Source organism: Zeus faber, assembly GCF_960531495.2.
Source record: "Zeus faber genome assembly, chromosome: 11".
NCBI classification, from domain to species: domain Eukaryota; kingdom Metazoa; phylum Chordata; class Actinopteri; order Zeiformes; family Zeidae; genus Zeus; species Zeus faber.
Window position 1 is genome coordinate 21,363,757 of NC_137205.1, and position 25,000 is coordinate 21,388,756.

Genomic DNA, 25,000 nt, shown 5'->3' on the forward strand with positions numbered 1-25,000 from the left:
GAAAACATAAGCCACTGTGATACACTGATACATGGGGAAAAAATGACTCTACACTAATAAACGGGCTCTGAGCACCTGTCGCTGATGTTACTTGAAGTACGATGTGGGCCCAGACCATTTTTCAGATTTTCAAAAGAGTAAGAACAGGTTGGAAACCTGAGTTCAACTAAATCACTTTTTAAGGAAGAGATAGACACTGTATATCTTTGAGATTAAAAAAAACAAAAAGTGTGTGTAGAAGCTGGGAAAACCCACCTATCCATGATTCACCAAGCTTGTTTCTTTGCCACTATAAGCTTGCTTTGTTCAGGGGCGAGGTGCTAGGAATTTGTGATGTAACCACATCAGAAAAATCAAGCTCCTTGCACCCTTACCCTGATGAACAAACCTTTGATCTTAACGGGCCATGTACAATATGGGTACGGGTACAATATGTTGTTTTTATATTCATCCATTAACCCTAACCCTAACCCTAACCCAAGCCATACTTTAATAATAAGTGTGTGTAAGTCCAAAAAGTTTGACTTAATCGTTTCCGCCCAGTCTGAGTCTACCGCCGTTTTAGAGCCATGGTGCCATCTTGTGTGCAGATTGTTGCTTAAAATATACCTGTTCGCATCAGACATTTAAACATAACCACAAGGAGCGCCAGGCAGCCATGACAGCCCCTGGCCTTCCAGCTATAGTTTTGTTTTCCAACGGGCTGGGCGTGACCCTGGAAGAATCCCGTACTGGCAACAGCGGCCTAATGTGTGATTTCACGAGAGGGCCAATCCATGCTGCAATGGTTTAAGCCCCGGCAAAGAGTTTTGGAAGAGCTGTAGCGTTTCTGGGAATAAAGTCGGCGTCCTCCGCGTGTTCCCACTGCCTCTTGTCGCAAAGAAAGAGATAGTGTTTTTTTGCACAAACAGCTGGAAGTGCTCTGCGAGAGGAAAACATTTGGAATCCTTTAATAGGATTTCTCGCCTCCTTTTTGTCGATAGTCTCTTTCTCTTTTGTTATGTGTACGCCGTGAGATGGAAAAATGGACACCGGTAGTAATATTGTCCTTGACCTCTGACCTTTACTTGTTTCACTGGCAAGGGTCCTCCATATTACAGCAACAGTTGTCATGGAGCTTTCGGGGGCCAGGACAACGGTTGCCCGTGGAATAGATTTCAATGAGCACCTCCCTATGACGGGCCGTAGGGTTTGACTACTGTTGGATGTCTCCCGAGGAACGCCGCTCCCTTAACCAGCTGGGCTCCGGGAACAGAGTGCGAGTCCTCCCGGGGCGACTTCACCAAAAAATTGGATTGAGGCCGCCAAACAGCACCGTGAATTGCACGTCACTTTCGCCCGCTATCTGCGCCGTCTCAGTGCCCGATTCACAAAATTCACAATTTGCCCTCGTTTTGCGTCAAAATAAATGATCCGTGCATCTGTGGGTCAGTGAGTGTCGGACAATAGTTATTTCGGTTAAAAGTGTTTAAAGAAAATGTAAATTTGCAAGGAAATCCTAAGAGGGGCTGTGTCGGTGCTATGCCAAATTCTGACGGAGGGATTTGAAAATAATAAAAAATTTGGCACCCCGCTGGGGGGGGGGGGGGTGTTGGGGGTGCTGAACAATTTCTCTTATTTTTCAAATCCCAATGACAGATATCTGATCGCACAGGCACAGGCACGGGCACAGGCACAGGCACCTTTATTTATTTCTTGTCGGTTATAACTTCACTGAAACTGCGTGTGGCTATTTTGCGCTGGTATTTGTGAATTGGACGTTTTTTGCAATGTGGCTCATTTGCATAGAAAGAGGCCAATGTATGCATGATAATACCTCATTTATATACGTGCAAATAGTACCCGTGCAAGACCCTATTTGCATGGCGGCGCAGTTAATGGTGCCTTTCCCCATTTGCGGGTGCTTTGTGAATTAGGCGCCTTCTTTTCCCCTTATTTGCACAGGTTTAGCAGCCGCGAAAGCTGCCCAACCCTTTTGTGAATTCAACCTCCCGTGTTCCATCCAGGAAATAAGAAAATCTGAAGTGAAATAAATTTTATAAAGCAGAACAACATCTGTGGGCAATGAAGCTGCTCCATTCCCGTTGGTGTATCGGTTCCGAGGACTGAACCTGAACTTCAGAACATGGAACCCCGGGCCAAGTCAAAGCCGAACCTGGTAGCCACTGGAGCTGTGCTTGCAGCAGATCATTTTCAGGCCCAGCACCAAAAAGAACTCTCCCCACGGAAGCGGCTGTGGCGGGCCGAGGGGGCGTGGTCAAGCACGGGCCACGCAGGCTCCCATCCCGGGGCCGCTCAGCTGCTGGGCCAGGAAGCCATTCAGGTCCCCCCCCCCGCAGTGAGGAAGGTGCGTGTTTTTCGAGACGGGCGATCAGACCCGGCAACACGGGCACTGAGCGCCGCAGACCGGCCAAGATACGGCGGCACATGGCCCAAAGGCCACCTTTTTGTTTAAAAATGTAATAAATACACGCCGTTTTGCCTTTCGCCTTCCTCCCCTCGATCATTCACATTCCATTCCAAAACACCCGTTTACAGCTGCGCTGCACGGATTTGGAAGTCGCACCAAGCAGCCATCCCCTCATCACTTTGATTGTAACAAAGGGTTAACTCCTCACTGGTGTAGGAGCTAATCTGTCCTTGGGGTAAAGTGGTTTGGCCAGGAATGTGCCATTAAGAGGAAAACGCATGTGTGTGTGTGTGTGTGTGTGTGTGTGTGTGTGTGTGTGTATGTGTGTGTGTGTGTGTGTGTGTGTGTGTGTGTCTGTGTCTGTGTGTGTGTGTGGGGGGGTGGGGGGGGTGGTGACCAACCTGAATAGGTTCCACTCACAATTGTGTGAATTGACCCAATCTCAGGGAAACTAATTGATTGGACGATGAGAAACACTCAAGACATGCTCAGCCTGACATGCATGAAGCATGTTGGTCCTGCGGCGGCGGCGCGGCATGCACGCCCACGCAAGGAGCGGGTTTCAGGAATATAACATCGAGTCCTCGAGCCGCTCACTCCAACCAGCCTAAACCAGGCGAGGCTTAAACCCCAACCCCGCCAACTCTTTAACCCTTTGAAGTCGAAGTTATTGCCAGGGAGGAGTTTTGGTTAATAACCTCTCTCCAAAGTGGAGGAAACCTGGGAAAAGAGAGGATTAGAGACTCAGCAAACGATACCACATATACGTCTCTCAGTTGAACCGTCGCAGAAATCTTTTATCATATTAATGTGTGTTTCCCCCGAGAAAAAAAACAAAAAAAACCCATCTTTTATGAGTTTTGTCGTAACTCTGTTCATTTGTTGACATGAAAACAATGGAAGATAGATTTCCTGGATCTCTAATTTTTGGCCGCCGCCTGCTATAGAGTTTCTCGAACTGACAAAATGATAAATTAGACTCGCAGCTGAGTTGGTGAAAAAATGAAAAGGAAAATGCGAATATAAAACCCCCCCGAAAAAGATCCAAGAAAACCCGTCCGGCCACAATTCACTTCTTCGCTAGAAGCGCATTTTTGGTCCCTTCAGCCCAGAAATCTGGAGCGAACAGGAAGTGGAATGTGAATCCGGAAACCGAAGCTCCATGAGAGACGCTGTGAACCTGCAAACACTGGACACTAACAGGACAGAACAGCCTGATTCACTTTCAATCGCTCTCAGATTGATTCTTCCAAATGAACGTCCTTTCACGCTCACAGGTGAGTTTTAGCAATTTTACATAGCTCAGGTTTGAATGTATTTAATGTATTTAATATTGAAATACCCTTTGTGGTGCCACTGACTTCGAGATAAAATGTCATTGGAAACTGTTCCTCTAAATTGCACACACACACGCACGCACGCATGCACACACACACACGCGCGCGTGCACATGAACATGCTCACACACACACACACACACACACACACACACACACACACACACACACGCGCACACAAACATGCTCACAGACACACATTCACACACACACACACACACACACACACACACACACACACACACACATACATTTGGGAACGAACATTAATGTAAGTTCAGTAATGGGCGGCTTTGATCCTAAATTAAAAGAAATGTACAGGAAATTGCATTTTTGCTTTTCTTTATGACCAAATGTGAACGTGTTTATTACTTTGCCCATAAATCGTCCCTTTATTCCTTCCAAAAATGAAGAGTGGAGGAGAGCTTTCTGTGTGTGCTTAAGTGTGTGTGTGCGTGCGTGCGCGTGTGCGTGTGTGCTTATCCGTGTGTAGTGGGGCGCTCGGTGTGAGCAAATTGTGCTAAATTTTCAGAAGAAAAGAGGCCTGTTGGACGGAGAGGAGGGAGCTCACACAGCCCTGCCACTCATTAACAATATGTTTCTGGGCTGCCGCCGCCGCTTCATTTAGGGTGTGTGTGTGTGTGTGTGTGTGTGTGTGTGTGTGTGTGTGTGTGTGTGTGTGTCTGTGTGTGCGAGTGTGTGTGTGTGCGCGTATGTGTTTGTGTGTGTGTGTGTGTGTGTGTGTGAAGGAGGGGTCACTGTTTGTCTTCCAAGCCACAGAGAAGGTTCCAGAAGAGTCGGATGTGCTGCGACCTCATGATCTGTCCCGGTTGCGCTCCCAGACTCCCGTCCAAACACACACAGCGTGAGAATCCAGAGCCGATGGAACCCGAAGTCCGTTTTGCGAGAAGTGGGGTTCACCGAGGTGGCATCATGATGACACTTCGGGGCGAGCGGGTCGTCCATACTGTAAGTTGTACCACGTCCCCATTTAGGTTCCATATTTAACCACACCAATAAGTGGTATTCAACAACACATTGGATTGACTTCTCGGTTTTCTTGGGTTTATTAGATTTTGTTATTAGATTAAGCCCATTCCAGACATGGTACAGTTTTTTTTTTTTTTTTCGCAGAAAAGTCCTGTTTTTCCACTTAAAGCATAGGTTTGCCATTTTTCATTTTTTGCCTTATTAAAATGTTGGTTCCCATCGTTCATAACCGTTCCTAGCAACAACCTCTATGAACACTTTACTGTTGAGAAACTTACCACTCTGCTGCAGCTTCTCACTGTGTCCAAATGCAGTCCAAGTGGGCATTAAAAAAAAAACCTCATTAAATCTCTGTTTCTAAAATGGGAAACAGACAATATTGCCAGTCGTTTATAGACTATCCTGGAGGAAAATGGCAGCCCATCGGTGGCTCAATAGTAAAGTGTTCGGCGAGGTTGTGCAACGAAGAGCTACAAATGATGGGAACCAACGTTTTAATAAGGTCCGGGTCGAAAAAACGGCAAACTAATCCTTTTATTGGAAAAACATGACCTTCCCGACTCCTCTGTGAACAGCGTCCACTGGATCACAATCTACCTCGCGTCGAAAACACCACCCGTCGTGTTTAAAATGACAAATAAACGGCGGAGAAGAAAATGTTTTTTTCTGATGACGCGCCGGGTTTTTCCAATCTGGGGCAATAAAGACTGATGGATTCTATAAACATGGTGTGCGCCGTCAGGCGAACAGGGTGACATCACGACATTGGAGGAAAGCAAAAAGAGAAAGGGAGGAACGGGAGAGTTTAAGGCGTGTGGCGGATAAATAACAGGCCAAGGACACGAGATGCAGCGATGAGAGAGGAGGGGCGGCCGGGAGGCGGGGGCAGACAGGGAGGACATGTTGTCCCAGTATGCTGCCCAGTAAGCCTCCAGTGATGCCAAACGTCCCGCTGCGTTGCTCTTTTCACGGCAGTGTGCCGGGCCACCCCGAACACAAGCGCGGGGCTAATGAAATTAGGATTTGCTTAATTGCAACACAGAGGCCCCTGTCCTTTCTGGTTATCAGCTAAGTGAGGGATCGGCGGCCCTGTTTCCCCAGGGGTGAGGGCAGGGGCCGGCCGAGGGAGGGGAGGCAGGGACCTCCAGGCGGGAGGGGCCAGGGGCTTCAAGGGTGGGGGTCCAGGGGCTTCCAGGCAGGGGGGCCAGGGGCTTCAAGGGTAGGGGGCCAGGGGCTTCCAGGCTGGGGGGCCCGGCCTTTGAGTGCGATCCTAGAGCATCAGCAAACACGCGGCCCTTTGATACATTGTCCTCCCAAAGGCAGGGATGGGGAGGGTGTGTGTGTGTGTGTGTGTGTGTGTGTGTGTGTGTGCGTGTATGGTAGGAGGTGTCGGCGTGGGATGGAGGTGGGGGTGGGGGAGGGTATCACCCCTTTGTGTCCATCGTCTCCGTAGCTACGGCGGCAATGAAAAACAAAAAAAAAAGGAAAAACTCTGAATAAACACAACATATTTCTTTCTCCCCGAGGGTGGCAATCCGTCAGCCTAATTTACCACCTGTTTGTGCCCTGTGGAATGCTGGGAGTATGGCAGAGTGCACCACTGTGTTTAAACAGTGGGCCCCTTCCCGCGACCCACGGGGGCCGTGCACCACCGCTCACACACCAGGAGGTTTGCCCCCCCCTACCCAGAGAACAGAGAGACCCTGAAGCCCCATCAGGGCCCCGTGACAGGCCTGAAACAGGAATAAGACGGAGCCCGGGAGAAGCCTCCGCGAGCAGCGATGGGGGCCGAGCAGTAACACACGGAGGTGCGAGTTCACAAAAAATGGATTGCGGCCGCTAATTGCACTGCGAATAGCGCACCAATCGCGCCCGCTATCTGCGCCGTCACAGCGTCCGATTCACAAAAGATTTATATGATATGACAGCGCAGACACGCCCATAAAGAGTTGCTGCTGAGTGCAATTCACTCTTGTTTTACGTCTGATTGCGATGGTCCATGTGGCAAAGTCAATAATCGGTGCTTCTGTGCATCAGCGGGGAGGGGGGTCAGTGGCTCTGACAAACCTGAGGCGGGACACACTCTATTTTTCCTGTTCCTGTTCAATTAGCATCTAAATGATAGAATGATAAAAACACATTGTTTTTATTCCGCCTGGCATCACCAGACAAATACGCAAATGCATATTAGTCTGGAATCTCTCTGTTCACTTTAAATTTCCAAGGGGAGTTACTAACGGGCGAAGCCCAAAACGTTCTCTGGACGCAATTGGATAAACCTAAAACCAATCAGAGCATTGTATAGACCTACAACCAACCAATCAGAGAACTGATTAGACTTACGACCGAGCAACGAAACGCGTGACGTAGCGCTGAGCGAGTGAGATGGTAAATTGAACTTTTACCAAATCCTGTTGAAGGACGGCAAACACGTCTTTCTTATCAACAAAAGCTTTTTTGAGAAAATATACCGTCCAGTTTGTTTAATACTGTTGCATTAGCGGATTCATCAGACTGTTCCACGTCAGCGGCAGCCATCTTGGTAAGGTGCCTCAACAGTGCTCCTCCTAAACGCTGGCAAGGTGGCGTGGAAATCTGTTTGAATGGGAGGGTGGCTAGACGTATTCTGTAGAGCAAATTAAACGAGCTGCAGATTTGTCTGGTTCCTGGAATGGATTTTATTTGCTTTAATTGGAGAAACAGGAAACGGGCAAGTGCAGCGGAGCCTAAATGCGCAACGGAGAGTCACTACGCCACCGCTCCCATGCACACATGCGTGTTTTACGAATTATCGGTCTTAGATAAAAATAAAACTTTCAATAAATGTCGGACAATAGTTATTTTGATTTAAAGTGTTAAATGAAATTGTAAAAATGCAAGGAAATCCTTGGGGTGCTGTGCAATATCGTGAGGGGGCTTTGGCACCGGCAAGCCCCCCCTTACGCCGATAGGGATTCGAAAATAAGGGAAATTCTCTGGCGACCGGGGGGTGGATCTCAAACCCCCCAAACCCCAATGTTGACAGGAAGCTCTGATGGCGTGCGGAGCAGAGGCACTTTTTTTCCTCTCAGCTACCACCAGTTCTCTGCAGACGGCAATAACTTCACTCTAACTGCGTGAGGCTACCAGCGCCGGTGTTTGCGAAGTGGACGTTTTTTGCAACGAGGCTCATCTGCGGAGAAAGGGGCCAATTTTGCACCAAATGTATGAATACAATATAACAATATAATCCGAATAAGGCTGATCTGGGCTTCCTGGCAGACTCAAGGGGTAAGGACCAAGGATATAAATCACTATATGTCCGGGAGTGAATGATTGTGTCTTATACCGATTCTTTGACTTTCAGAGTTGATTTTGAATGACGAATAATTCCAGACATTCCTTAAGGCCTTTTGAATGTCAACGTAAACCATGGGCTGTGTCCAAAAGCTATGTGAGGGTGAATATGGCTGCTCAGGTCCTAGCCACAGCCACAGCACACATTTCAATCGACGTCATTCACATAAAATACTCATCATTTGTTCATAAGGCATAATTAGTAGGACTTAAGTTGAGGGGGATGGGGGCGGCCAATGTTTCCTCAAGTCAGTGCGCTGGAATGGTTATTAATTAAAGGCACTTCTCCCTGTGACCGTGGAGACGGATCTTGTTATATTGCTGTGAACAATGGAGCGGAAAACGGTTCTTCATGCAGGCAAGCGAGCCACCCTGCGGGACGGCAACGTGACACCGTCGGCCTCGGGAGCCCTTGTCCTTTTGGTGCGGGAAAAAATACAACTCACCGCTACCTTTAATAACAGGAACACACCAAAAGTCTTTCAAAAGACGTTCAAAAGACAGCGCCACAGCCTTTGAAGGCTTTTTTTTTTTTCTTTCCCAGTAGTGCACACACTATAGGATTTAGCAAGGATGGGTGATCACAGCGCTCCGACACCGCCCGGCCTTCTGGAACACACCGTAGGCTCCAAGACTTAAGACTTCGGATCATATCAAACCAACCTGATATTCTCACAGACCAGGTCCAGGAGTGATCACATGGGTTCCCGACCAACACAAACCAAACGACTGCCTCTTAATGACCCTTGAGCTTTCCCTATGATTCCTCAGGGAAGAGCTTGAAAAATTGATCTCAGAGATTTGACTGGGAAATCCTCGCCCGGAGTCCTTCGGTGTATATATGAGGCAGAAGACAAAGACGAGGGACCACGGGGGCGGTTATCGACACCAACTCCGCAAGGAAAAGTCTTCACAGATTCTTCACAGCTTATCCCCGGCGAGGTGCGACCCTGATCTGGTTTTCCCCCAACTCCAGTTTTCGAGCAGAACTTGGCCTGCGACGCATGACGTCAGAGCGGGGTTTACGAGAAGCGGAGCTACGGACAAGCGCCCTGATTGATTTTAGGGGAAAAGCGGGTCTTAATTAGCACACATCGCACGTATACATGTTCCAAACCCCTGTCCAATTCCACAAGGAGGAGAAGCCGTGCAAACCCATTAAAAGCGGCCGGACAAAGAGGTGGCACCGCCGTGAGGCAGGATCCGTAAATCCAGGCGGATTTGGGGGGAAAGACAAGAGGAAAGAGGTAATGAGCGGGGAAAGTGGCGGCTGGAGGAATCGTCGGAAAAGGTGGAGGAATCGGGCAGTGGAAAGACGGAGAAGCTGAGGAGCCACGGCTTTTGGCGTCGCGAGCTCGACCGCAGACACGCACGCAGGGTCGCGCTGCAGGGCTCATTTTTAATCCGTCGCCGGGCGACTCTCTGGGCTAAAAGACGAGCGACCCAGGAGCGGAATTTCCCTGCGAGTCTGACAATGCCCGGACTGTCTGTCGGCGCTCCGGCCGGAGAAGGCTTTCTCTCGGGGGGCTGCTAATCCTGCGAGTGGAAGTAAGATGTCAGTGCACGAGCCCAAAAAACACAACAAGCGTGAGGACGTTGCGCTGGACTTTTGGGAGGGGGGTGTGTGTGTGTGTGTGTGTGTGGGGGGGGGGGGGGGGGTCGTTTAATAGAGACATCCGACCCCTGTCCTGGAGGCGGACAGCCACCATGACCACCAAGACCACTAAAGACTCACCGTAGTCCTTTTTACAGTACTTCTTCATGGTCATCTTCATCTTCCCCTTGGACGCCTTGCAGTGAGAGTCACAGTCTGAGGAACGAGAAAGAGAGAGACAGAGAGAGAGAGAGAGAGAGAGAGAGACAGAGTTATGAAAGAAAGCAAGCAAGAAAGCATTTCTGAGGATCGCTGCTGGACTTTCCCAACATGTGCATTCGGCCGCACCTGAACGCACACAGGAAAAGGACCGACTCTGCCTTTTATTTGTGTATGTATATCAATGGGAGAAATATTTCCATATTCGGACCAGCGTCAACCTATAAAACCTGTAAAGTAACCCGGCGACATTCTCATTCACCGGTGGGAAAAATAAAAAGCATAAATGACAAAAATCTGGAGGCGAGCAAAACCTGAAATGCGACAAAGTAAGTTGGAAAAAGTACAATTTCCAGGCAGAAAAGTTAACTTAAGTCAAAGTGCCTCCTTATTTCTTGCACCGCCTCATTAGAGGCGTTAAAGACTTGAGGTATTCATCTGTATTTGGCCCGCTTAGATTAAAACTTACACTCGCTCGATGTAAAACCAATGTCCCCACATATCAACCAAAGATTCCCCAATAATCGTTCGTACTAAAAGAATAGTAAAAATCCCTCTCCGCGCCCCGGGAGAGAGCACCTCCCCGTGTGTCCCCCCCTTGGACCCTCGGCCCCGGGTCCTGAAGAGTCCCCTTCCTCTTCAAAGAGCCGCTGGGAAACAGATTAGGGCTCGGGGCTGTGCGTCAACACACTTCCTCCATCCCTCCGTTTATCCATCCCTCCATCCAGACTCCTCCACCCCACCAGACCTCCCTCCCTTCAACGTCCCGGGCTTGTATTGTTATTTTTTTTGGGGGGGGCGGCTCGTTGGAGCACAAAAGCAGAGGTCAGCGCCAGAAATGTGCCGGTGGCCTCCGTTAAAAAAAAAAAAAAAAAAGGCTCCCCCCCCGAGGCCTCCTCCCCGGACGGGAAAGTGAGCGCTCTCCCTCACACGGGGTTCATTTATGTGTTCATGTTTTTGGGGCCGCATTTACGCCGCTTCTGACGCTAATATCGCCGAGGCGGACGACTGATTGGACGGTCGAATATCCGAGGACAAATGGAATCGGCGAGGCTCCACTCCACTGGTTATCCAAGTTATCCAGTAGGGAGTCCCTCCGGCCTTCCATGTCAGCGATCCTAATAAGTCCGTCTATCTAAACTAACAATACCCTCTGACGTGTACGCCAGTGTCCCCCAGGGGCCCCTTCGGTATCAACGTGTCTAGCTCCTATTGATGGGGTTGTTTTCCCTCATAAAACTCAAGACAGTGACCGGAATTCTATTATTCGGCGATGGGATCAATTATTTTCAACATTTTCTTCTTCAATTCACGTCGCCCCCCCCGATATGAACACGACGTTCACTTCGCGGCGAAGATGAAGTTATTTAGATTCAACTGGGTTCGATGAGTGAGGGCCAATAGATAGAGTCTGTAATGTGGCGGGGCTGTAGGGAGCGTTTTTTGAAATGTGACGGGAGGTCTGGGGGCCGTCGGCGGGAACGCTTAAATTGCAAATGTCGTTTTCCTGCAACCTAGCGAATTTTAATCATGCGGTTTGCGACTTCTGCGGAGGCTTTTAAATGAGGTCATTTCAGAAAACCGCGGCGAGGCAGGTTTTCCCGAAGAGGTTTTTCGGAGGAGATAGATCACAACTCGTTTACACAATGACCCGAAAGGCCGCGTTGGAACGACGCCCCGATACTAAAAAAACAAAGCTAATACTTTGTACGACGTGGAAAGCTGGAAGAGGTATCCCCTTCTCTCCCAAAACAATGAAACGGCGACAGGAGACCAGAAAAAAAAAAAAAAAAAAAAAGAAAAAAGTTTCTTTTGACTGATGTCCTCCGCGCTCCGGCGCGAGCCCCCGTCGCATCTATTGTTGACCCGGGTTCGGCTGACGTCCCTGGGAGTCGCGGTGGGGGTTGGGGCCGGTGGGTGGGCGCGGGCGCTGGGGTGGGGGGGTGTTCGGCGGATCCCCTCGGTGGCCGCCGTCTCGTTGTCCCAGCGCCAGGCGGCCCTTTGTGGCGAGGGAGCCGGCGGTTTTGCACCGGGGGCCAAACACAGAATTCGAAATTGTTCGCCCCCTCCGCTTTCCACGGACGGGCACAAATTGGAGCCAGATCATCTCCACGTCCGTCCGCCCGTCCGTCCCTCCACCCCCCTCGTGGTCCGTTTTGGAGGGTGCTGGGTGATGGAGGTGGGGGGTGGGAAAGCTGGGTTGGGCAGTCGTGGGGGGAGGTGGGGGGGGGGGGGGGTCAGTTGAGAGAGAGGGGGCCTTTCAGCTCGCCTGAATATGGACAAACTTCATTATTTCTTCCAGCCCTCTGTCCAGTCTTCCCCTTTCTTTCCCTTTATATTCCGTGTGAATGAAGTTGCCCGGGTAACCCTGGACGACAAAAAAAACGCCCCTCTCTTCTCGCCCTCCAAAAAAAAAAAAAAAAAGAAGAAAAAAAAAATAAAAAGAAGGCTGTTTGGCGAGGGAGTGGGGGCGATGGGGGAGGGGAAAGGGGGGAGCAAACGCACATATCTGGAGAAGACATTTCCAGCGAGGCGCCTGGCAGCTTTCGTTCGGGGCAGTAGTAAAAATGGGGCGGAGGGGGTCGCATAGTAAATTAATTTGACAAGTCCATATCGACCACGCCTGATTTCCATGTAAATGTGCTGGTGAGGGTGGGGGGCCTCTTTGTGCTGCTCTGGCCCCTGGGGGCCTTCACCATACCTCCCTTTGATAGCCGGCGTTGCCCATTAGCCCATCGCCGGGCTATCACAGCGACGGCTCTCATTAAGGGCCGTGCTCCTGCTGCGGGGACAAACGCCCCCTTTGTGCCGCCTCTCCACCGGGGCCACCTCCATTCTGAGAGGCCCCCGGGGTCCACGGGGCTCTTCATTCGCAGGGTCGTATCTGTGCGGGATTTGTGACAGGGGCGTGAAGCTCCACACAGCCACGGCGGCCACCGCAGGGCGGTGAGCTCACAATGGAGCGCCATTGGATCAGTGGCGGCGCTTCGGACGGCGACAGGGGGCGCTAAATATCACCACCCCCGTGTTTGGCGTCGTGTTTTACAGGAACTCGAATCCAAAAGCTGCACACACAGTAAACCACATGATGCGACTAATTGATTTTATTATCTTAGCTAGCCTTTGCTTATAAGGTTAGATTAAATAAAATATGTACTGCATGTTACTTACTACTGGATTTATCTCTATGGAACAAAGAGGATGCCCAATGGGCTATAGAAACCAGGGAAAGTATCGAAAAACATCAATTTTTGATAGATTTAAGATAGGTTTTAAAATAATATAACTCCAACTAAATGGACAATTAAATATAAAGGCTCTTTATTTAAAGGTGTACACAGTTTCCAAGTATAGTATACTGTACCTCTGTATGTTAGTAAGTATTTAAATATATATTTTATTTTCTTGTGTGTGGGCTACTCACTTATCGCTTAATTTCATCCAAGCATAATAATAGTTAATACCACACAAGGTACCAAACTATGACCCTTCCAAACGCCACGCTACGCTGCAATGTCACTGATGCGCGTCGTGCGGAGCGGCACGGGGGCCCGCGTCGTGTTGCATTAACACCGGGACAGGGGGTAAATAAGTGCGCGGAGGCCGGGCCCCTCAGCTCAGGCTTGATTGAAAAACAAACTGCTGCAAATTAAGCGTGTAATGTGATTAGAGCCGGGACCCGGGGGAGCAGCAGCGGCAGCGGCAGCGGCAGCAGGGAGGAGGCCCCCGCGGAGCAACACAGAAATATCTGCAGATAAGCATCTACCGGAGCACCAGGGACGAAACGTGCGAAACCGGACGCATGTTCTGCAGAAGAAGTACTGGTACCGAAAATGTACTCGACCACCTCGACCAAGTGAAAAAAAATCTGGGAAAAAACTGGTACCAAAATTATTCTTAAAGACTACTATTACGAGAATTATTTATTTTTTTAGCTTTTGACAGTTCCCGCATTATTATTAGAAGCGTAGGTCGAAAGGGGAGATCTTGTAGTAAATATATTTCAACTTCTTTCAACAAAGCAAAACCTGTATTTATTTTACGACAGAATGTACCAACGGATTTTCTGAACTAGAGCAATTCTTTTTTTTTTTTAATAAATAAACCAAAATACAGGCAGACAACCCTAACTTAATTAGTCACAATAAGAAAATGCAGATGGGAGGTTTTCGAAAAAATTCATATTGTAGGAAAGGGGAATATGCGCTGTAACGGGGACATGCTACGGGACTGTTTCGGATCCCCTCCATCCCAACCATGAACGGCTCCAGTGGCCGCGGTCAGGCCGACGCCTCCGCACCCACAAGACCAGAACAGAGACACTCAGAAAGAGCTTCTTCCCTCCAGACGTAAGGACACTCAACTCTGACCCAAACGACTCACCTCATGAACGCTGCGTTCACCTCATTGCTCTAATACACATTTCATATTCAATTTTACATCTGTACAGTATTTCTACAAATAATCTCTTGAACTTGAACTTGTATTAATTATTTATGAAATTATATATTTTATTATATGATATTCATTATATATTTTCAGCTCTCAAACATTGCACAGCAAACATTGTACAATGTACATAAAACAATTTTATATATATATATATACTGTATATACTGTATATATATATTTATATAATGTTGTTTATTGTTGGTTAGTTTTAAATGCTGTATAAAAAAATGTATTCCTATTTTTTTATTCCAATTTTTATTTTTCTATTTTGTAATACTCTGCCATGCACAGTCTCAGGAGTTTGCCTAAAAAGCATTTCACCAAATCCTGTACACTGTGCAAAATGTTCGTGACAAATAAATCTTTTGAATCTTTTTGAATCCTCGAAAAGGACACAAAAAACAATTACATTTCCTAAATACCGACTTTATTTGAGCTGAGTTGAGTTAGTTGCGGTTAATGCAGATGAGATGACTTTAGCTGAAACGCGCAGCATCGATTTAGAGTTTTGTTCGGTAAATTTAGTTCATTTCAGTTGGATAACTTTAGTTTGGTTTAGTTGGCGGGTTAAAGACAATAAGGGAAAATTTTGAAAAAAATGTAATGACATTTATTTCCAGGAATAAATAGACGGGATGAAAGGATGCCAAATGTAATAAAATGATAAATAAATAAAGAAATATAAAATATTATTTATATAGTTTTACTTGAAAAACATTATAAATTCCTAAAAAAAAATAATTTGGCAAAATGATCAATATTTGTGTAAAAGTAATAAGGGGATACAGACAAAAAAATGTAAATAAAAAACCTGAGCAATGAAACCTAAATATGTTTTGCTTCTCACCTGTGGGCTCCTCTGAGCTGCTGTAGGTGGCGGTGGGAGAAGCAACTGGGATTTCTGCAACAAAGAGGAAAAACAACAGACATGTCATATAATATATCCTATAATAATATAACGGTAATATAAGTCCCGTCCAGGAGGAAACAGAAACATGTTCAGCTTTATTTCTCCACTTCTTCCCCTCGGGGGCCAAAAACCAAGGTTTTGGCGTAAAGCATCTGTGAAACCACGGCACTTTGGGCTTTTTCATGGAGGTTTTATGAATAACAGCTGATTGTGGACGTGTGCAGAGGGAGGCGTCGGGTTCTTCTCCGGGCGCCGGCAGGTTGTAGATCCGCGCGGCCTCGTTAAAAGCCGGAGCCCGGAGGGCGGCGGCGAAACTTTATATCGAGCTATTAAAGACCCGAAACGCATTACCTGAAATAAAAATGAGAGAAGCCATTTCTGTGTGAACTTCGAGACCTCAATTTTCTCTCCAACTTTGAACATTTTTTTTCCCCTACTTTCCCGACGAAAATTAAAGAAATCCGATTTTCTCTTTTTGAAAAAAATAAAATAAAAATTTTCAGGCCCTGAACGGCATCGAATGGCTTTTTTGCCTCCTGGACAAGTTTATCAGCGGTGGATTCTGGTTCCATCTGGGCTCTCGTCCCATTTCCCACCGTTCCATTCAGCTTTATCAGCCACGTCCACCCCACGACGCCGGTTACGCTGTTTACTAAAACGGACAATTGCAAACGTCCCCCCACAGACGCGGGGGCGTCTTATCTGGACCGGCCACCTGATAGCTGTAGCCACGCCGCCTAGCCGCCCCGCCCCCTCCCGCTCCGCCCCATCTTCTCCATCTTCTCCTTTTTTTTTTTTTTTTTACGATTTGTTGCCAAGGGGCTGGAATCTGGGCGCGGCAGATAGAGCCAATAAACACACGGCGCTCTGCTTGGTCCTGGATCTGAGCGAGGGTGGGAGGATTTACGGAGGTAATGGTGTCCACACTGCATGCACGCACACATACGCAAACACACACACACACACACACACACAAACACACGCAGACACACACATGCACACGCGCACGCACGCACGCACACACATATCTGTCTGTCTGTCTGTCTGTCTATCTATCTATCTATCTATCTATCTATCTATCTATCTATCTATCTATCTATCTATCTATCTACCTGTCTGTCTGTCAGTCTGTCGGTCTGTCTGTCCACCGGGGATAATGACTCAGATGTGTAAGAAGATGGACGAATTGAAATGGTTCAGTAATGGAATCAGGTTTTCGGGCTTTTTTTTTGTGAGGCTCTTATCAGACTTTACTACTGACAGAATCAACCCTCTAAGATGAAGCTGAGCATTATGAGCATTATGGGGTGGTCCCATTTTAATGTGATCTCTGGCAATGGTTACTGGTTTGACAGAAAACATTTTTTTACAGTATGAGTTCTGGAAAACGTTTTCTACTGTCCAACATTTTCACAGTACACTGTATGATAAATCCACCCTAAAAAGAGGTCTTACTGATGCAGGGGGCGATGGGCGAGCGGCTCTGCTGGTAGCCCTTGGCGCAGCGGTTGCAGGTGATGCCCGTCACACCGTCCTTGCACGGACACTGACCCGTGGTCTGGTTACAAGTCTTCCCTGCCGCTCCGACCGGGTGGCAGTCACACGCTGGATGAGGTCAGGGGAGAAAAGATCAGAGCAGAGGGGAGGGAAAGAGTAATATAATATGATGTGAGATCAGTAAGATAAGTGGAGATGAGATCATACAGTATAAGATAAGACAAGATAATATAAGATAATATAAGATAAGACAAGATAATATATGATAAGACAAGATAATATAAGAGGAGATATGATAACACAAGATAAAATTTGATTTATATTGATATCATTTTTTTAAATTGTATTTATTTTTGCATCTAATCTCTCCTCAAATATACTATTCCTTCATTTTAAGTAATTAATTACTCTAAATTATTAATTCTTAAATGTCTGTAAAGCACTTTGAGCTGCAGATTTTGTATGAAAGGTATGCTCTATAAATAACAAATATTATAATTAATATATTTATAATTATAATAATAATAATAATAATAATAATTATTATTATTATTATTATTATTATTATTATTATTATTATTATTTTATTTACTTATTTTTATAAGATGAGATAGAACCAAAAAAGAACCAAAGACACGGTATGAAAACAATGTTCAAAACAATGTATGAAATCCAGAGATGGAAAGTACTTCTTTGTATTTCTAATATGCACACCACCAGAACCATTACTGAACAAATAAGGAAAATATTGACAAAATTAAGAACAAGACTAAAACAAAGACCATTGTTATCATAAGTGAGCATAAGTCTCATAATAAAAAAGAAACTTAAAATTTAAAACAAGATATAAAGTAAATATATTAGTTGGCAGTCTGCAGCAACACATGGCAGATATGTCTGTATTTAAATACAACATCCTACTTGATCACCCAAACACAAGTCCAAACCTTTAATTTGAAATACACGTCCCGTTTTTTACAACCCCATTACACACACACACTCCGCCTCTTTACGAGAGCAGCGCGGTCCCAACACCAACATCACTTTTCAAAACTACGATGGCTCTGGCAGCGCCTCGGGTGACATCTTATATTCCGCAGCGACGCAGTAATGTCAGCGGTTTAACCGGGTAAGGAATCACCCGAGGAGAACTCTGCTTTCCCTCCAGCACCAGATGCACGGACGGATGAAGAACCGGGAACCGGGCCCTGAACCGGGCATGGAAAAAAAACACCACTCATAAGGATGATTCAATTCAGATTTTGAGTCTTTTTCGGCGTATTTCTGGACGACGTGCACGTGTCCGCGTGCGTAACCGTGCACCTATCTAGCGCTGGCGCGAAACTTCTTTGAACTTTTTCTTTTATTTTTTACGAGTCCTCCCGAGCGCTATGATTCAGCGTGGACTCACGAGAGCGTGCGTGCGTGCGCCCTTCAGGAAAGAGTTTCCGATGCGAAGGCCAGGTTTTTTGGCAAAAGCCCGAATAATGTTTCCCATTAACGGAGGCGCAGGACGCCCTTCAAAGTCCGCCGGAGCCGTTAGTCAGGACCATCGCACGTTAAAATGTGAGTGTTTTTTGTTTTTTTTTTTGCGCTGTGCTCGGCGGCGCTGCCAAACATTTTTCGCCGTAAAGCTGCTGCGTTTGAAGTGGAAGCCCAGCGTCCCCATTAGGCCCCGCCAATGTTTCATGTCTCAGCAGAGCCGTTTAAAATTAGCTCAGAGTGGAGGACGGAGGGCCGAACGGTTCAAATTCAATCGGGAGAACGAGGTGGACGGGGAGCGCTGACCGAAAAATAAAAGAAATAAAAGAGCGTCCCACTCCATCTGTCATGTGAAGACATTTTCCCTTGTTTATTTGTTGATTTATGATCATAAAAGGCCATTATTGGGTAATTCTGCACTGTCCTGTATAATAAAAAACAGAGGAAATGTAATTAAAGCCACAAGTATAAACACTAGTATAAACAATGCCAATAATGAATACTCAAACGATGATGTCATTTCTTATTTTGATGTTTATAATTTGTACCACCCCTCCCAAACAGGATGTTGTCCTTTTTTACTACGGCATAAGAAACCCGTAGACACTGAACACACATCCATCTGTGTATCTCAAAACTCAGATAAACTGGTATAGTTGGGTTGTGAGGACCTGTCTACAGCATATAAACAGGTATATTGTGTGCTGCACTCTGAAGACCTTGTGAGGACCGTTCTACAACATAGAAACTGGTATAGTGCCTTGTGAGGAGTGTTCTACAACATATAAACCGGTTTGGTGCCTTGTGAGGACTGTTCTACAAGATATAAACTGGTATAGCGCCTTGTGAGGACTGTTCTACAACATATAAACCAGTTTAGTGCCTTGTGCGGACTGTTCTACAACATATAAACCAGTTTAGTGCCTTGTGCGGACTGTTCTACAACATATAAACCAGTTTGGTGCCTTGTGAGGACTGTGCTACAACATATAAACCGTTTTGCTGCCTTGTGAGGACTGTTCTACTGTACATCATATAAACTGGTATAGTGCCTTGTGAGGACCGTTCTAACAGCATAAAAACTAGTAGTGCTTTCTGTTTGTGATGAACTTGTGAGGACAGTTCTACAACATACAAACTGGTATAGCGCGTTGTGAGGACCGTTCGAGCAGCATATAAACCAGTCACACGGACTCCACACTCCCCCAGCCCGCGCCTTTAAAGTGTGTTTTTCAGCCAACCCGGTTGCGAACTGAAGACCGAGGACATTAATTAATTTGTGCTCGGGGGGCCGGCGGAGCTGGGGAGCTGCTAAGAGGTTCGGCGGGGAAGGGGGAGGCGCGGCGCATCGGACCATGTGTCGGTTCCACCGCTGTGCGCTCCCCGAGCCTGTTTAAAGGCTTACATCGCCGGGCGGACGACAGGACAGGGAATAAAACAAATCATTAGGGCGGATGGAGCTGGGGGGTGGCGGTGGTGGTGGTGGTGGGTGGGGGTGGTCTGCTCCAAGAGCCGTGTTTACACTGCGCTTGATGAGGGGTGAAGTCGTTAATCTGAGAAATAAAGCATGAGGCATTCCGACGCTGCCACTGGAGACGCAGGAGCTCAGCGGGGCCATTTTTCTCCTCCCGAAAAAACAAAACAAAAAAAAACCTCCACATATTTAGCGAGGGGTGGAGAAGGGAGGTGTGATGTTGATATGGAGAGTGTGTTGGGGGGCAGTGGTGGAAAGTGGAAAGACGGTAAAGTTAAAAGTAAAAGTACTTCGCTATTCTACTTAAGTGAGTTTTTCAAGCATCTGTTACATTTCAAAGCCAATATCTCGACTTTATACTAAATTTATATACGGTTTGTATCAACGACGAGCAGGCAAAAAAACAAAACATGGACTGGATCAATCAAACTGGTTATTAATTTATTCAATAATTAGGTCCAGATCCTTGAAAATGAGCATGACACCACCAATACAATTTTGTTGTAAATTGCAATCAGGATCTGCATGAGCAATAATCTGGATAAAAAAAAATCTAGTATTATATATTATAGGCTCTGTAATATCAGTGAGGTGGATATGACAAGTACGTTGACTTGTGATACTTTAGGTACATCTAGGAGCAAGAACTCATTTACTTTGTCTGAAGCAGAAATGTCATTCACCTTCCCGAGAATCATTTTCCGTCAGGGTATTTGTACTGGGTACTTCTTCCACCACTGCCGGGGGGGAGGGGAGGTTGGGGGAGCGTTTGGGGAGAATGAAAGCAGACTTCCTCCCGACGCTGGGTTTCCTCTCCAGCAAACAGAGGAGTGAGATGGTTGGCTGACTCCAACAATAAATAAATACGGGCCGGGCTCGATCCGACGCGACGCGGCCGAGGGCCCGTCACCCGAGGAGCGGGCGGCAATCAGCCCGTTTTGGGCTCCGTCCCACGGCGCTGGGCAGCGGAGGCTCCACGTCTCCGGGTTACTGATCCAGGTATTGCGAAACACTTTGTGAAGATCTATGGTGGGGGTCGGATCGTTAGGAGGGGCAGGGCGGGGGGGGTCAGTAACACTAACCTGCTCCTTGCTCCGTGCGCGCGGCGCTCCAAATATGACTTGTGAAAATGTTTGGGCTGGCACGGCGCGGCAAAGCCACGCCAGCGCGAATCCTTTGTCACTTTTTAAGAAAAGCGCAAAAAAAAAAATTACAAAAAAATTAAAAAAGGGGGCCACGCTTGATGTGGAGCGTACTCAGATTTCTGAAGGAAAAAGTTCTGGTTCGGCCTCGTGAGCTCGTATTTTGCTTCGAAGATGCGTTCTTTCCGAAATGCCTCACGGGGGATACTCCGTTTTTATTTTTTGGTCCATCTCATCCGGGTTAAGACGAGGAGATCGACGCCAGTTTTATCCCCGTGCGTCGGCGTAGCTGCGTTAGCTCCACGCATGGCCGCAGATGGGATCAACTAGCCTAGCTCCTGTGGGATTAGGGAAACGCACCTCCCAGCGTCTCGGAAGCGGAGGGATGCGAGGGCTCCATCTTCCGCCTTCATAACGAGTCAATATAAAAACGGAAAATCGAGATCTTGCCCGTTTTCGTTGGGGTGCGTTTTTGACGAGCCGTACTTGATGAAAAATGTATTTCCAAACAAACCGGAGTATCGTTTTGACCATTATTAGTGAAGCTTAAAGTGTGGTTGGTCCAGTTTTGATTTCACTCATTTCTATTTCCCTGTTATTGTCAGCGGTCTCAAAGTAATAATAATGATAATAATAATAATAATAATAATAATAATAATAATAATAATAATAATAATAATAATAATAATAATAATAATAATTATAAAAAACTCAAAGGTAAAAATTTTTTTACATGGTTGCATCTTCAATCCTCATCATCATTCATTATCATTTTTAATTAAAAACCCTATTAATTGAAATTAAAGCATGAAAATTAAAGTATTAAAGTAATTACGGCCAATCACAGTAGCCTCACAGCAAGGAGATCCTGGTGTTGGCACGGTGCTCCAGTGGGTTATCTCCCAAAAAATAGGAGCCTTTCTGTGTGGAGTTTGCATGTTCTATGCATGTGTTATAGTGCGGTCATGTGACAAATAAAGATTCTTAATTCTTAATTAATAATTAAAAAGTATTCACAGGTGGTCGAGATTGTAAATGTACTGGAATAAAAGTATAGATTCCCCTACAACATTACTTCCCAGCCCTTCCTATAGAAGGAGTCGAACGAGTCAGGGTGGACTGAGAGGGGAAGTCTGGCGTGGCAGGCGGGAGGAAATGCAATATTCCGCCGCAGTTCCTGTCACTAAATCGCCGGAGAAGTGCATCATGGGGATCCAGCGGGGAGGGGGAGGCCTGGGGTCCAGCGCCACGCTGCGTAGATCTGCACAAAGTCATTTATCGTCGCCGCAACGAAAGGCGCCTGGAGGCCAGCACACAGCGGGGACCGAACACGCCAACAGGATTTCAAAACAGCCAAATAAATAATGACTCAAAACGAGGTTCAATCTGGGTAGAACAGGGTGTGTGTGTGTGTGTGTGTATACTGAAGTGCTTTCAATATATTTTGTGTTTTTGTTTTATTTTAGCATATACTGTGTTTCTGATCGGTCTTGCGCTACATTTCTGGGACATTTTCCAACAAATAGTGAAGTATCTCAAACATCCCAACGAACCGCAAAGAAATTGCCCAAAATCTGGTCTTGGGTCGTTGCAGTAGTCCAAGTTAAACAAATAAAACGTTTCATGGATTAAATTAAAACTGAGGCATTCGTTTGCTTGTAGAGATGTGTTTCCAATTAATCAACTTTGGACTAATGGTGAATTTGTTTAAGAACACGACACCCACGTCATCACATCTAATGAATACACGAACAACTGATAATGAATGACTTTTTAGTTGTTTAAATTAGCTTATATTACGGTTTTTGCAGTTTTGCACGGACTTTGTTCATCTATGTATATATTGTTGAATGTTTGGATATTGTGTGTTTGTGCGTGTGCGTGTGTGTGCGTGTGTGTGTGTCTGTGTGTATGAGTGACAGCGGTGTGTTTGCTCACACTGTGTGTGTAGTGTCTCTGAGGATCAGTGAAGGAAGCTCTCAGCTTCAGATTCCCCCAAAGGCACTAATCCACAGCAGCTTCTCCCAAATCTCACTGCGCTGCCACACCTGGCCGGTGTGTGTGTCTGTGTGTGTTTAAATGTGTCTATGTGTGTCAGTGTATGTGTGTGTGTATGTGTGCTTCTATGTTTGTTTTCATGAGTGTGTGTATGTGTTTTTTAATGCATGCGTGGATGTGTGTTTTTATGAGTGTGTGTATGAGTGGAGTGTTTTACTTGTGTGTATGTATTTTATGCCTTTTATGTGTGTTTGTATGTATTTTTCATGTATATGCAGTTTTCATGTGTGTGTGTCTGTGTGTGTCTGTGCTTTACCGTGTGTTTTAATGCCTGTGTGTATGTGTGTTTTTCATGCTTGTGTGTCTGTTTTTGATGCCTTTTTGTGTACGTGTGTTTTTATGCATGTGTGTATGTGCATGATTCATGCCTGAGTGTATTTTTGGTTTCCCTGTGTGTGTGTATGTGTGTTTTAATGCAGCCGTGTGTGTGTGTGTGTATGTGTGATTTCCATTCCTTTTATGTATGTTCTTCATGCATATGGGTGTTATATGCATGAAGCATATGTGTGTTTTTCATCTGTGTGTATGTATTTTTTATGCGTGTGTTTTTTTCATGCATGTGTGTGTGTTTTTTACATGCTTGCGTGTGTGATTTCCATGCTTTTTATGTATGTTCTTCATGCATGTGGGTGTTATATGCATGAAGCATATGTGTCTTTTTCATCTGTGTGTGTGTGTGTGTGTGTGTGTGTGTGTGTGTGTGTGTGTGTGTGTGTGTGTGTGTGTGTGCAAGTGCTTGTGCGTGTGCGTGTGCGTGTGCGTGTGCGTGTGCGTTTGCGTGTTCCAAGATGCTTCCTGCCCGGGGGATCACCTCACACCTCTGTGCTGCTGCTCAGGTTTGTTCTGCCGCACGGGTCACTTCCCCAACACCAAGAGCAGGTGGGAGCTTTTCTCCAAAACTCTCCGGAGAATTCCTCCACATTTTGCATCTTGAAACGGGGCCAAACAGAACGTAAAGCTGGGCTATTGTATCGCGAACAGGTGGCTTCCAGGCAGGCAAAGGCTTAAAAGCAAACAGAGCGGCGTTCAACCTGTTGTTGTCGTCCGTGTTTACTTCTGACTGCGCCACCCGCGCCATCTGCTCCTCGTCCTTTCAGCCCCTGTCTGAGGGTTTACCAGACGTTTCTGCTCCTCGTGCGTCCCGTGCATCCCCGTAAAACTCACCCTGGGCGTTTCTGTTTTACCGTGAAATCGTATTATTATTATTTTTTTTATCTTCAGCTTTACAATAACACTACAGAACCACCCGAAACCATCGCCGACACCATGTTCTGGTCTCAAACTGAGGACCTTACGCAGCCAAAGGAGCTGGTAGGGGTTAGTTTTAATTTAGCAAACGAAGATTGAAGATATCTATATCATTGAGGGATAGATATTTGTGCTTAAATGCAGTCCAACAGGGCAAAGTAAAAAAAACAAGCAAACACTGAATCTCCTTTTTGGAAACGAGAAGCTCACACTATAGTCAGATAGTATGTATGTAGTAATAGTAGTAATTTATGTTTACAGGTGAAAAAAGGCCTCAAAATCTGCATGTTATCAGGTTTTTTCAGGGTTTTATTGACTCTTTTGGACTTCCCCAAATCAGCTCTTTTGGCTACATTCGCACTGACGCAAGTGACTAGAAACAGGGAGTTGCGCCACTTCCAACTGGCAACCTGCTGCAGCCAATGTTAAACTCTGGAGGTACTGCAACATTTTCTTTCATCACTCTTAAAACATGTAAAAAGTATATATACTAAGACATGTGTGACTATAATGCAAGTTTCCCGCTTTTGAAAAGGAGATTAAAGGTTTTTTTTTAAAGATGAAACGTTTGCCCCCGCTGGACTGCATTGCAGCGCAGTGAGAAGCTGCAGCAGAGCGGTAAGTTTCTCAATCGCAAAGTGCTCATCGAGGTCGTGCTGTGACAATAAATGATGGGGACCACCTTTTAAAAAACAAAAAAAAAAAAAATCGTAAAAAAAAACAAAAAAAAAAAAAAACAGGTATGGACCAGGGCCCCGGTACCTTTGCAGGCCCTGCGGTGGGAGATGGCCTTGGTCATGTCCCGGTAGTAGCCCTCCTTGCAGTAGTGGCAGTGGCGACCCGCTGTGTTG

At 46.3% G+C, this 25,000-nt stretch overlaps 1 protein-coding gene across 1 annotated transcript in view; it reads right to left on the reverse strand.

The window, feature by feature from the left end:
• The window catches only part of ntn1b (netrin 1b), a gene marked incomplete at its 3' end in the record, with an annotated part of 55,885 nt that overhangs the window by 424 nt on the left and 30,461 nt on the right, over positions 1-25,000 (reverse strand). The window contains exons 3-6 of the mRNA XM_080009017.1: positions 24,912-25,000; positions 16,704-16,853; positions 15,186-15,239; positions 9,809-9,883 (exon numbers count right to left, since the gene is read on the reverse strand). The exon at positions 24,912-25,000 is cut by the window's right edge and continues 100 nt beyond it. Of these exons, the coding sequence (XP_079865143.1) occupies positions 9,809-9,883; positions 15,186-15,239; positions 16,704-16,853; positions 24,912-25,000 (368 nt within the window). The remainder of the gene's footprint in view (positions 1-9,808; positions 9,884-15,185; positions 15,240-16,703; positions 16,854-24,911) is intronic.